This window comes from Trypanosoma cruzi, genomic scaffold (assembly GCF_000209065.1).
Source record: "Trypanosoma cruzi strain CL Brener 1047053516727 genomic scaffold, whole genome shotgun sequence".
NCBI lineage: Eukaryota > Euglenozoa > Kinetoplastea > Trypanosomatida > Trypanosomatidae > Trypanosoma > Trypanosoma cruzi.
In genome coordinates, this window is record NW_001849390.1 from 1583 (window position 1) to 14351 (window position 12769).

General features: G+C 45.9%; 5 protein-coding genes across 5 annotated transcripts, besides 11 other annotated features; all 5 read right to left on the bottom strand.

The window, feature by feature from the left end:
* Nucleotides 1-691, bottom strand: Tc00.1047053508231.9 (hexose transporter, putative; the record flags this gene model as incomplete). The annotated part of the gene is made up of 1 exon (XM_813530.1): nt 1-691. A coding segment is annotated over one exon (691 nt), but the record flags the coding sequence as incomplete, so codon positions are not given.
* Nucleotides 1-2746: a sequence feature (heterozygous, Esmeraldo-like haplotype).
* Nucleotides 767-807: a microsatellite.
* Nucleotides 929-955: a microsatellite.
* Nucleotides 1131-1168: a sequence feature (A-rich).
* Nucleotides 1262-1302: a sequence feature (AT_rich).
* On the bottom strand, nt 1391-1819 carry Tc00.1047053508231.20 (40S ribosomal protein S12, putative; the record flags this gene model as incomplete). Its single annotated transcript, XM_813511.1, has 1 exon — nt 1391-1819. The coding sequence occupies one exon, from the start codon at nt 1817-1819 to the stop codon at nt 1391-1393; it is 429 nt and encodes a 142-aa protein (XP_818604.1).
* Nucleotides 2278-9576, bottom strand: Tc00.1047053508231.30 (phosphatidylinositol 3 kinase, putative; the record flags this gene model as incomplete). Its single annotated transcript, XM_813512.1, has 1 exon — nt 2278-9576. The coding sequence occupies one exon, from the start codon at nt 9574-9576 to the stop codon at nt 2278-2280; it is 7299 nt and encodes a 2432-aa protein (XP_818605.1).
* Nucleotides 2747-8156: a sequence feature (haploid, Esmeraldo-like haplotype).
* Nucleotides 8157-12769: part of a sequence feature (heterozygous, Esmeraldo-like haplotype) that runs on past the window's edge.
* Nucleotides 9743-9764: a microsatellite.
* Nucleotides 9838-9859: a sequence feature (AT_rich).
* Tc00.1047053508231.40 (hypothetical protein, conserved) lies at nt 10677-11453 on the bottom strand (the record flags this gene model as incomplete). The annotated part of the gene is made up of 1 exon (XM_813513.1): nt 10677-11453. One exon carries the CDS (start codon nt 11451-11453, stop codon nt 10677-10679), a length of 777 nt encoding a protein of 258 aa, XP_818606.1.
* Nucleotides 11512-11603: a sequence feature (A-rich).
* Nucleotides 11686-11710: a microsatellite.
* Nucleotides 11814-12686, bottom strand: Tc00.1047053508231.50 (legume-like lectin, putative; the record flags this gene model as incomplete). Its single annotated transcript, XM_813514.1, has 1 exon — nt 11814-12686. One exon carries the CDS (start codon nt 12684-12686, stop codon nt 11814-11816), a length of 873 nt encoding a protein of 290 aa, XP_818607.1.

Sequence of the window (12769 nt, forward strand, 5' to 3'; positions counted from 1 at the left end):
TGGTGAACACCTGAAACAGAACACCGTCCACGTGAAGGAACTTCGGGTGGGCGTTCTGGTCGACATACATGGGGCATGCAACGTTCACAAGACCGAGTACAACACCTATCAGTAGACGACCAACGCACAGCACCCAAAACTCATTCGTTGCCGAAGACACATGGTACATCACGGATGACACAACGCCAACGATGCCGACGATCAGGAACGACACCTTGTGACCAAACTTCGCGGCAAACTGCCCGGCATAGATCGACCCAATCATTGCGCCAACAATCATTGCACCAGCAAAGATGCCGTTATAGGACGAGCTGTAGCCAGTCGGATTCTTGCACTCTTCGTCGCTGTACACCCACTTGCACCTGCTGTCCGCAAGGCATGCAGCCTTATCCTTACCGTACCCCCAAAAGCAGGTAAAGCCGTTCCAGCCGCATTCCCCACGTGTTTTGCTCCAAGAACACTCCGCGTTCAATACCCTGTTGCAAGCCACCTCCTTCTTGTACATCGAGCAGTCCGTGGACATCAGGTAGAAATAAGCATACACGGCAACAAAGCCAATTGAGAATCCGTTCAGTGTTCCACCAACCACCTGCACTTGTGCAACCTTCAGGTTCTCCAACGACCAAAATGTGGGAGTCTCTTCGGGCTGCCTGTCCCCACCACTCACATCAGTCTGCTTCTTGGATGACATCTCTTTGTGTGTATTTTCGCTTGTGTAGCCTTACTTATCAGCCTAGAGGTTTTCGACCACCGCCGCAAAAAAAAAAATAACAATAGTAATGGAAACAATAATAGTAGTAATAATAACGGTAAAATAGGAGCGCGGCAGGCATGAAGACGGCATAACAACGACTTTCGCGAAGGCAAAAGAAGGGTCTTATTATTAACCGTATTAGTGGTGGTAGCGGTAAATATGTTTGTAGTGAAATTTCTTTTTTTTTTTTTTTTTTTTTTTCAATGACTGGAGGTTGTTGAAGTAGTGGTATAATTTATCTGATGGAATCCTTGGTGCCTTTCACGTGTGTCAGCTGGTTTACGAAGCCTGAGTAGCGTTTATATGGTGCGTTTTACGTTTCATTTGAATAAATTGACCAATGGTGTCTTGCTAGATTGTGTGTGCAGTATTGGGGAAAAAAAGAAAGGAAAAAGAAGAAAAAAAAAAAAAGAACCAGAAATGCAGCCAAAGGTGTTCCTTCTATTCTTTTTCTCACGATTCGTCTAGCAACAAAAACAAGACGATGCACCCCGGTTGGTCATTCACAAATATAAATAATTCAAATAGTAAATAATATAAATAAAAAAGAATTTGCGCCGTGTAGTAAAAATAAGGTCTCCCTTTTGGTCTCATTTTGTACCTCTTCGCTTCCCACCCAAAGAAACTCCAGGCCGTTTATCCCGCTAGCTGACCCAACAGCATGTTGAGAGCCCTGGTGCGCTCTCCAAAGTCACGTATTGCCACACACGAGCACTTAAAGGTCTTGACGCTGCCGTCGCTTTTCTGCTTCTGAAGACCGGCCCACTCTGCAAGTTCCTCACGTGACTCCACCTCGACAAAATCGATGTTGGCCTGACTGGCGAGCGCCTTGATGAGCTTCTTGTACTCCTCGTCTTCGCAGTCCGCGGCGAGAAGACACATGTGAGCGGTACGGCGGTCCAGAGCGCGAGCAACCTCAGAGAGGCCTCGCACCAGACCGTTTACTTCCAGTGACTTGCGAACGACAATGCGGATGGCATCTCTAAGGTTTTCGGGTTCCACGTCAAATTGCTGAGTGACGGTGGGTTCCTCATCATGCTTCTCAACCCGTGTTTCGTCAGCCATGATTTGTGTTCTTCTCCAGAGCCTATCGCTTGGCGCTGAGAAGTTTGAAGAAAAAAAAAAAAAGTATGTCGCAATTGAATCGGAGACGGGAGTTGAAAGAAGGTCGGGGTAAAATGGCAACAACACCCCGTGATAATTTTTACTGAGGCATCAACAATAACTGTAAAAAAAAAAAAAAAAGTGTGGGAGATCGCTCAAGGCCGTTGCGTCCCATTTATGCCGTGGTGTGACAACAAATTTCATTCCTTATCCTCCGCATATATGATCTCCTCGTTATTTGTTCCCGATAATTTTATTGTTCATTTTCCTCCTCCTCGGCCGCTTTCATTTCTTTTCTTTTTTTTCGCGCGTTCTGTGTGTATTTTTGTCCCCTCAAATACCCCACCACCACCACCACCTTTTGCTTCTCACTTTTTGGCCCTTTTGGCCTTCCTCTGTTGCTGTTGTATTGCTTTTTCCTACCAAAATGGGCACCAACCCGAGAAATGAACGCACAAATTCTCATTGGAAGTGGCCTCCTGAATCAGTCTTGAAACCTGCTCCTCAACAGTAAGGCCATCATCGCCGCGACTTGGCCTGTCATGAAAAAAGTCAAACCCCTCAAGTTTCTCCTTGATACGATTCACAACACTCTGGGCCTTTCGAGTCTGCTGTAGTGCTATCTCCTCTCCCTGGATGCATACACGCGAGATTGCCCCCCGACGATGCAGGGATCTCTGGGTTCCGTGTACACTCCCCACATCATACTCCTCATGACTGGCACGCAGTGAACCTGTCATTGAAGTAGACTGCTTCGCATTATCCTTGTTGTTTGTGCATCTGTCGTTTCCTCCCTCATCACGCCACCAAGACACAAGTGGATCGTGTACAAACGCCTCCAACAGAGCCAGTAGGCTGCTACCCTCCTCGCGCAAAACGCCCATCACCACGATGCACCCGTGGCGAAAAAGACCCTCTATGCCCCCCATCTCCATGGCCTTAACAAGCATACGCGTAAGGCGAAATGGCACCTTCTCTGGGTAGTTACTACGTTGTTTTGCAACTTCAAAACAGTCACCAAAATCTATGTGCACAACTCTGCCACTGAATGCGTGAATCATCAAGTTCGACGGGTGACGATCGCCAAGACCCAGAATGTGGCCTACCATAGACATGGTGGCGAGAGAACAGACGTAGGTGGTTCGTCTTTCAAGCCATGTCTCCGCGCTGGGGGCCTTCATCCACAGCGAACGGACAAGATCGTCACCTTCCGTCCTTTCCAATGCCAACTCAAATGGTTCAACATGTTGAATAACAGTGAGATGGTGTAGTTCATCAGACATGCTTCGCATTAGGTTGAGTTCTGTGCTGAGATACTTTGGATGAATTCGGTACTCCTTAATGATCTGGTGGAGTGTATCACAATGATCCACCCAACCAACAAGCCCGGCGTTATCACTAAGTGGTGTTACAGAATAAGTTTGAATAAGACAGCCTCGACGTTTCGTCACCAGGTGTTTTTCAAGAATTTTGTTTGCAAATCCCAGTAATTGCATTACTCGTTCGTCCAACCGGAGGTCTTCATGACCCTTTAATAAGAACTTGTAGAGATTTCCGTCAGAGCCGTTAATATATATGCGCCGCGGGCGTTGTTTCGAGTTCATGACCTTCAAGGCGCCTCGAAAAGAAGCGATTCGTGGGTAACTGCCGTTCTCTTTATATTGCCCCGGAACAACAAGAGACAAATTCTTTCCATTCTGCAACAGGCGTGGACTCACCAACTGCAAAGCCAGCGAGGACATTCCATTGATCTGATCATCCATCCTTTTCACCGCTGTCTTAAATCGACTCCACGCCTCTTCCATGTAGCCTTCAGAGTCTAATAAGGCAGATTTTTCAACGTAACCAAAGGCTTCGGTAAGAAGTTGACCAAATTCCATTGCAAAATGAGATTCCGCCATTGTTTCAGGCATTTTGAGTTGCTCCAGTAAGGGATTTAGCGCGGATAAAACGTTATTGGCATTTTTGTCTTTCCCCCACTGGAACCATACCCGCTCCAACTCGTCAAACCAGAGTTCCGGCCACAAAACAGCACACCGCACCAATTCACGGCAAGCCAAAGCAGCATCATTAACCATTGTTTTTCCATTGTGATGGAATTCTGCGATTCGTGCAAGCACACGCTGCGTTCCCTTTTGTCTTTCCACACACTCAGACGATACCTTCATTTGGTGGCTAGTATTCGCAACATTCAAGCTATAAAGAATAGCTTGAGGATGTGATTTGGCAATGATGACCATAAGATGATAGGCATATTCCGCAATAACCGCATCACGTGAATAGATGCGAGCAATAATTTGAGGGATTACCTTGAGCCACACTGTTGGACTGACTTGATGGATACCCGCCTTAATGGTTGAGCTTCCTTGAATCGATGGAAGAGATGCATGCATAAACCAAAGCGACAAAAACCCAAGAGTATCCTCCAACTCCTGTGAAAGACAAACACTTCGGAGATATCCATCAATGGCACACACAATGTGATCCTCAACACTTGGAGACACCTTACCAGAGATGTTTTTCATGGCTGCTTCATGGTGAAGACGAGCCCACGTATGCCAAATCGTTCCATTTTTATTATCCAAGTCTGTGGCACAGCGCAGATGATGGAGAGCACTTCGTAATGTTTCAGCAAAACTATGTGACTTTTTCCGGTGAGTTAACCATTCGGCTAACTTGGCGTGGCAAATTGCCAGCTCTTCTCGCGCCCGATTCGCGTGTTGAGTTCCCATCTGCTCCACCTTCTCCACATACTGTTCCAACATCTCAATTGCCTTCTTCTTCCGATTGGTTTCGTAAAGGTGCTGAAAGGCCCCTAAAGCAACCGCGGGCTGAAGCATCTGATTCGCAACAGCAGACTCAATCGACTGGTTTCCAAGTAATTCATGCAAAACATCATTAGAAACACGCTCTCGCCCGTTTGCACGACTAAGACTGACAAAACGAAGCCACATATCCAATTCTTGCGCTGGGGGCACCAAAAGAGTGTGATTGGCCAAGGTGCCAGGCCACCCTTCGTAAGCCATAGATCCCAGTCGCTTCTCCCAAAGCTCCTGCCAACGGCCCACATTCCGCACATCACGTGCTGCCATGGCAAGCTCTTCTAATTCACTGAGCTGTTGAATGCCAACAAAAAGCTCATATGCTCGATCGTAGCTCTCCGCCACAAGAGCTGACAAGTTGGAGTCTAGTCGTTTGCGACATAACTTAATAAGTCTATCCGCCTCACGAAATTGTCTTTTCCGTGTTGCAAGTACGGCTCTGTAAAACACGGCTGTGGTACCAATGTAACTATCCTCACTCATAAAACTAGTGATGTTTTCCATATCATCCCAGCATCTTAAAAGCCATGCGGCGTGAGCTCCCATGGGAGCCAATTCCACAACCTCTTTTTTACTTACCTGGACAGAATATTGCTTCCACAAATTAAGCACCTCCGGATAACTTCCGAGCGCATCCAACGCCTTCATTAACCCCACCATGTTGGAAATCTTATTGTTCTCCTGTCTTAAACGTCTTTCATAGGCTCGATAGCTTTGTGACCACCATTGTAACTTATCGAAAAGTCTTGCGTCCATCATCTGAAAGAGCTCGGTTACCTCTTGTCCGGTAAGCATCGAATAATTCTGCTGGATAAATTTTAACACTGCATTTGCGCTCTCTCGCTGCCCAAGAAGATTGCATAAATAAATGCTCTTTTCACAAAGCTGCAGTAAGTTTTGCCACACTCCAGAAGGAAGCGGACGTGGAATACCTCGAAAAACACTCCGCTCATATTCTCGAATGGTCTCAAAAAACTCAATTTCCACATAGTGAAGGGCCTTCGAGTACAAGTTGCACCGTTCACTGCTCTCCATCAAGGTGGGGAGGTCAAAAAGTCTAAAATCCTGCGAGGCATTGCGACATCCATTGCCATGTGCATTCTGACGAATCTCGAGACGCTCCATGTATTCAGACAAGTTAAGTAATTCCTGCAAAACCTCGGAGGGCACCCGCGGTCCACGCAGCACTTCGCTCAATAGACCAACCACATCTTTCCGCGTGCTTTCATTCATTTCACTGTAACAAGTGGCAAAGGCGGAGTATAGCATTTGACGCGCAAAAGGATCGTGTAGCTCGGCTAAAGTAAGGGCACAACCATGGGAGGGCGATGGACTTGAGCGTAAAAGAATCACCGCAAGCTGCGTCAGCCAGTGATTCCAGTCCTCGTCGTTCGAACGAACCCAATTTCGTAGTACATGTCGTAAGGTTTCAAAGGGATCCGATGGCCGTTCTGCGGGTAATTTATCGCTGTTAGTTCCGGAGCGTGAGGCGATCGTACCACCACTATTGTTTTCTTCCTGACATCGTTGCATCTCTGGATTTTTTCTTGTGTTAATGGTATCCCGCAAGATGCCGCAGAATCGCTTATACTCCCCATCCATCTCTCCGTAGTGCCCTGCAACCACAGGGAAAACGATTGGTGTAAAATTTTCAAATGTTTTCCCTAAGTTCTGCGCAATGGCAAGAAGAGCTGTGATGGCAGCACTTCCCAATGAACCCCGTGCAGTTGCCTTCACGCCCCCCTGCTCCTTCAAGACCCTACAAAGACAATGAACGCAGCGTGAGGCATGAAAACGAAGACTAGGGAGTTGTTGTGCAAAACTTCGAAGTGTCTCCACCGCCGCCACCCGAGACGTATTTGAAAAGGATGCATTCACAATGACGTCGCACACCACAGGCAAAACGTTGTCAAGATGATCCTCCAGAAGTGATCCCATCTCTGAAAGAAATCCAAACACATTTTCACCGGCTGCATGTGGGCTCTCCTCCACGAGATTAAGAATGGGAATGAGTAACGAAGACAAGTACGGACGAAATTCTTCACGAAAACAACGACGAAGCTGCTTCACCAGCGCAAGAGTCTGATTGAGAACGGAGATATCGGATGCTGAGATAAAGGAGGCAACGGCTAACGTGAGTTCATCAAGGTATGGGCGAACGTATTCTTTGATGTGTGAAACAAAAGAGGTAAGACATATCAAAATGTCTTCACGTTTACGTACCTGCAAGCGTGCGTGTTTTAAAATCAATGAGATAATCTCCGCATGGTACGGAATGAGACCACTAGAAGAAACTTCCCTCAATGAAATAATCTTCACAATAACATTCACAGCACCCACACTTTGTTCATCCGTTAAAGAAGGCAGAGAAAGAATCTGTAGAACGCTGCGTACGACGGTCTGAGCAATGGAATCCTCACCCCTCAACCCAAAGGAAGGTACCATCTCAGTGTTACTGTCGTTTACATGTGAATTTCGCAGAATTTCCTTTACCCGAATGGGATCGACAGCACCAATAATTCCCATAAGCTGAAGCACGTCGTTTCTCACAGGCCACGTCTCCTTGAATCCACCATGCAGTGCCTGAAGCAAAACAGAAAGAAGCTCGGGATGAACCTCAAAAATATTCACATCTCTTGTTGTGCGGATAATGTCGCCAAGAGCTCGTAACGCTTCCCGTTTCTTTGGCAAATGAGAAGAGTCCAAAATATGCTGAACAACAACAGGACGTATTTCAGCAGCGACACGAACATCATCACCTTCCGCATAGCGTACAAGCTTTCCGATACACGATAGCAGTGCTGTCAATACCGCAGCTGTTTGAGAAGGTTCGCGTAAACGTTTAACACAGCTGTTAAGCAAGGATGGCACGTATGGTTTGGAAAAGTCAGGTGTAGACTCCACGATGGCCCCCAAAAGAGAGAACGCTTGTTCTTGCTTCTTTGCATGCTCAAAAAATTGTATCTCTGTCAGGCACTGTACCATAATTTTCCTCAACATGGGATAAATGTGTGCCGGATTCCTACGTGAAACACGGCCCAGCAACCGCACCACTGCTAACCTGTTTTGATGCTTGTCGTGCAAGGCCGGAAAAAGGGAGCTCACAACATGCTGAAGAGCCAATGCGTGATCATATTCCTCTGTGAAGCTTTCCAGCGTATGTAGACGAATATCACTTTCGGGATCGGAAACAGCAGCATTCACAAGTTTGCTTACTATGGTATTAATAAGCCGCGTGTGGTCACGACCATGATGAACAACAACACCCTCTGGTGTCCGTCCACATGGCAACTGGGAACCTGTACACCCAGAAAGGAGAAGTTTAAAGCAAAGGTTTATCGCAGCCCGGCGTAATTCTTCGTGAGGAAAAGACACATAACAAATGACAGCATCACAGAGAAATGGCAGGGTAGAATACCCAGAAAAATCCAGACTGCTCAGAGCACTCAAAGACTCTAGGGAAAGAACGGCATCGGCATCGTTCTCACCGGTACTAATTGATAGCCGGTGATGTGCATTTAAAAGTTGCTGTTTCGTCGCTTCCAATATTTTCGATAGACAAGTGGACCGTAGCTCTGGAAAAGCCTCACAAATTCGTGCAATGTCCCTCGTAAACCCCACAGTTGGAGGAAAAGAAAAGAGTAGAGCCAAGATCTGTCGCAGATACGGTCGCGCAGCCTTGGGGCTCACCTCTGCTAGGGTCGCAAAACATGTTACAGCCTCTAGGCAACGATCATCTTTGGATTTCTGCCCAAGTGCCGCCTGGATATGCGGCATCATACGGTCAAGAAAAAGAGTCACATGATCCCGTAATATGGCCGCCAGCTTCCCCATTGCAAGAAACATCATTGAATGCTCTTCACGACATGTTGCCACCCGAAAAACCGTAGATGCAGCTGCGAGTACAACGGGAATGGATCGTTCTCTAAACTTTACCGTATCGTAGGATGCAAGAAGAATCAGTGAGTTTAAAAGCTCTCGTCGAATCTCCAGCAACAGACTGGGATTGACAATTTTCGCGTTAACACACTGCCATATTTCATGCAGGTACGAGACGGAGGCAGAAGAAAGAACCACCGCCGCTCCATAAGAAGAGGTGCCATTCGTTATAGAAAAAAGTACAGCGTTAAAACACAAAATGGCACCATGCTGCAAGTCCTTTTTTTTGGATTCCAAACCGTTGAGTGAATCCCCTAAAAAACTATCCAACAATTTTATTACGGTACTCGAACCCATGGAGGTGTACATCACGGAAAGCGCATATTGCAAGACACATGCAGCATTCACTCGCACACGTTCTGATAAATCGCGCAAAGCCACACGGATCCCCTCAAACACTAGGTCGAGATAAGGCACGACAGTTGACGGAGTATGTTTTAACAGCTGGCATAGAAACAGAGAGGCAGCAACCTTGTCCACCTCATCCCCCGTCATCCGTAGGTCCTTGATGCATGTTTTCAACCGAGTCTGGGCAGTGCCCTCCGCAAAGCTACCGCTGTTGTTCAGTAAAAGACCCCACACTTCAGCTGACTTTTCCGACACAACCACATCGGACGACCTTACAGACCCTTCCAGTAACTGCAAAAAAAACTGCAACAAACTGTTACTTCCAATGTAATCAGTGCCCAAAAGAGCCTTGGTGCATAAGATCCCTGCAAGTTGCGTTTCAGATTTACTAAATAAGTCTTTGATTTGCGTGTTGACCCAGTTTGAAAGTCCTGAATGTGAGGCTCTAAATTCCCCTCCTGCGCTGCCTTGAAAAAACGTGTCGCCTTCGTCACCAATGATGTACTCTAGTTTTAATATGACAGATGGTAGTGTGGCAGCAGTACTTGAATGGAGTTCATTGAAGATGGGCTGCAGCTGGCCTATCAACGGATGAACACAACTTTCCATACCGGTGGCTTTACATTAAAACGACAAAACAAAACCAAAACTACAAATCAATCAAAAAAAAAAAAAATGTACAAAAAGTGGGGGAATAAAAAAAGAACGTCACTATTAATGCAGAAAAGTGCAGCAGTTGACGTATTAACAGATGCCCATCCCGTACAATGCAAACTATATATATATATATATATATACGGATTAAATGATTCACTCATCAGAAGATGCAAACAATTTATAAACAAAGAAACAAATACAAATATGGCGTAGTAAAAAAAAAAAAAAAAAAATTCCTTTTTCCTCTCTGTTTTTGACCCAAATTTTCTCTGTGCCGGGTTTCTCGTGTATTCATGTTTTACTGCGTAGTGTCAGCCGTCATTCCCTCTTCGTGTTTGGTTGATTATTTAGACGGGTGGGGGGGTTTTGTGTGATTACGATTACTTCTTTTAACTATACGCAGTATCCATCGTCTTGTTGTTGTTGTTGTTGCTTCTCCTCTCCAAAGCGTGCACACACAAATCAAACAGTTTCACCACACGCGGAGCACCACAAAGTATCAAAGACCCTCCCCCTCAGCATGTGTCTGGCCCCGCTGCTGTGCCCGTTACAAACAAGAAGGCGCAGCAAAAAAAAAAAGATAAATACGGTTGAGAACCCACTACAGTAGGGCCCCTCCCCATTTACTAAATGTCACGCCCACACCCCATCATACACAAAAGAGAAACAACAATAACAAGAACGGCGGCGCAAGAGAGCAACGCGTGGGGGGTGGGGTGTCGGTCGTTCGCAGCGCCTTGCAGGAGTACAAAAAAAAAAAAAAAAAAAGGAGTGTCGCGGCGTAGCAAAAGTAACTATTAAGCCTATCTTCCTTCGAGTTACTGCCCATGTTTCTGCCTCCCCCCTCGTCGTCTCGGATCCTCTTGACCTTTTTTTTTCTTTGGTTGTTGTTGTTGTTGTTGCTTCTTTTCCCACCGCTTGCTTTATCGTTTTAATATCCCTCAGCCGTGGCCCGTGCGTATTCCCGCTAGTTCACTTTTAGCTTCCCTCTTAACGGACCCTCTTTAAAGACAAAAAAAAATCCAAAAAAAAAAAAAACGTTAAATCGCCGCTCATTCTGCAGGGACCACGGTTTTTAATTTTGCGGTTTCATTCTCTTCCTTCCCATTCATCGCAGTGCGCAATTCCGGTGCCTTCTTTGCCCCAGCGACGCGTGCAGCCTGTGTTTCTTTCCAAGACACGTAGATGCCAAGGATACCGGCGGCAGCGGCAGACGCGTACTGTACCGTCTTGTACGGATTGTACCACGGGACCCACTGATAGTAAACCACCATATCAAAGATATATCGGAGCAGCGAAATGCATCCCGCCCTCAAAATCTTTGAACGCCCCTGCGCACTTTTGGTCCTCCACTCCGGTGACGCTATGGTGGCTCTCAGAGACATCAATTCGTAAAAAAACCCGCAGGTCAGTGAAAGGGACTTAAAAAACCAATAGCCGAGACTCAGGAAAGTACGACTCCAATGATGCATAAAGACCGACTGGTAGTAGTTCAAGTCGCCAAAGACCTGTTCCAGTGAGCGGAAAAAGAAAGAGCCGACGAGACACAACCAAGGAAGAAGTGGGCGACCATCCCTTTTTTTAAATTTCACTATCGCGAAGTTTAACGACTCAGCATACCGGAAGTGGTTGGCCAACATGCGGCAATTAATGATGGCTTGGCCAAATTTAGCATAATTCCGACTTGTCTCCTCGTTCTGGGAGTAGAGAGACACCAAACGAGAAAGACCTGCCACGGACTTCATAATCAAGTCAATTCCCGCACCCTTCTTAATGTAGGCATCAACGGATGCGCAAAACGGAACAATAATGCCTTCTTCTCCCATCATCAGTCACCCGTTGGCACAGTTTGTTTTATTTCCCCACTACGGCAGTAACAACAACAACAAAAAAAAAAAAAAAAAGATGAAAAAGAAAGGAGGTAAATAAAAGGAATGGAAAAAGAAAGGAACAAAGTGTAAAAAAGAAAAAAAAGGAAAGCGGCAGTCCATCCCATAAAACACTAAATAGAGGCTTTTCAATGCACGTGTAACACTCTTAACGTGCAATTCTCTCTCTTTCTATATATATATATATATATATATATTACAAAAGAGGAAAAGAAAAAAAAAAAAAAGCGATCGAGTTAACATGAATAAGTCCTCATCCACAGACAAATATAAAATGTAAGCCATTACGCTGTTTTCATTTTACTGCTTTTCGTTCAGATCATCCAAAAGCTCCTTTCTTGTTTCATTTTCCTCTTCTTCAAACAAGCGGAATTGAAAAGCCTTGTTTTCCTCTTCTTTGTGGTGTGTTATGTCCGACAAGGGGGTCATAATGACACTATGAATTTCATGGGTGGCCTGGAACGTTGCGGAGTTCACCGCTGTGACACCAAAATGATGTATGCCCAAAAAGGAGGTCGAGGGAGCCGTTGTGCAGAAAACAGCCCGGTTGTAATCTTCTAAACGCGGCTCATCGCCCTCGTGATACACGTACAGCACGCTGATATTGCCTTCTTTATAAAGGATGGTAATGGTGATGTGAAGCTCGCCCAATGAAGGCACACTGCAGTAGCCGTGACGACGCGACAATAAAGAACTTGGTTCCAGTTCAAAAGTATTGTCATTGCTAACAAGAGAAATCTCATCCGAATTTTCTAGAATCACACCCACACCATAGAAACGTTTGTGAAAGCCAAAGAACCCCACATCCGTGTTAGTAGCGGGCATTGCAGAAGTAGTGTACCAGATGCCCATGCCACTATCTCGCACATCATCACGCCCAGTAACCTGGCGCCCTCGTATCTGCAAAGTGACGTTGAGTTCAAAGGCCTCCATTCGGTTTGCATGTTTATTCCATAAATAACCCTTGGCATTGGGTGAGCCCCCCGTAAGACGGATATATTTGTCCGTCACAACCGTACTGAGGCCAAAGGACCAAAAACGCATACCATTTTCCCAGTAGTTCTGCAAAATTGGCGGAAAGACCGAGTGAACCTGTATTTGGTCCCCCCCGCTCACCTCTCGCACCGATGCAAGAGGCAGTAACAAAATGGTTGACAGTAGAAAAGCATTCATTTCATGTCAACTCACTATTTGCAAAAATAACAAGAAGCATTTTCGGCATTCAATCGGAAAGGAGAACAAAGAACAATTGCAAA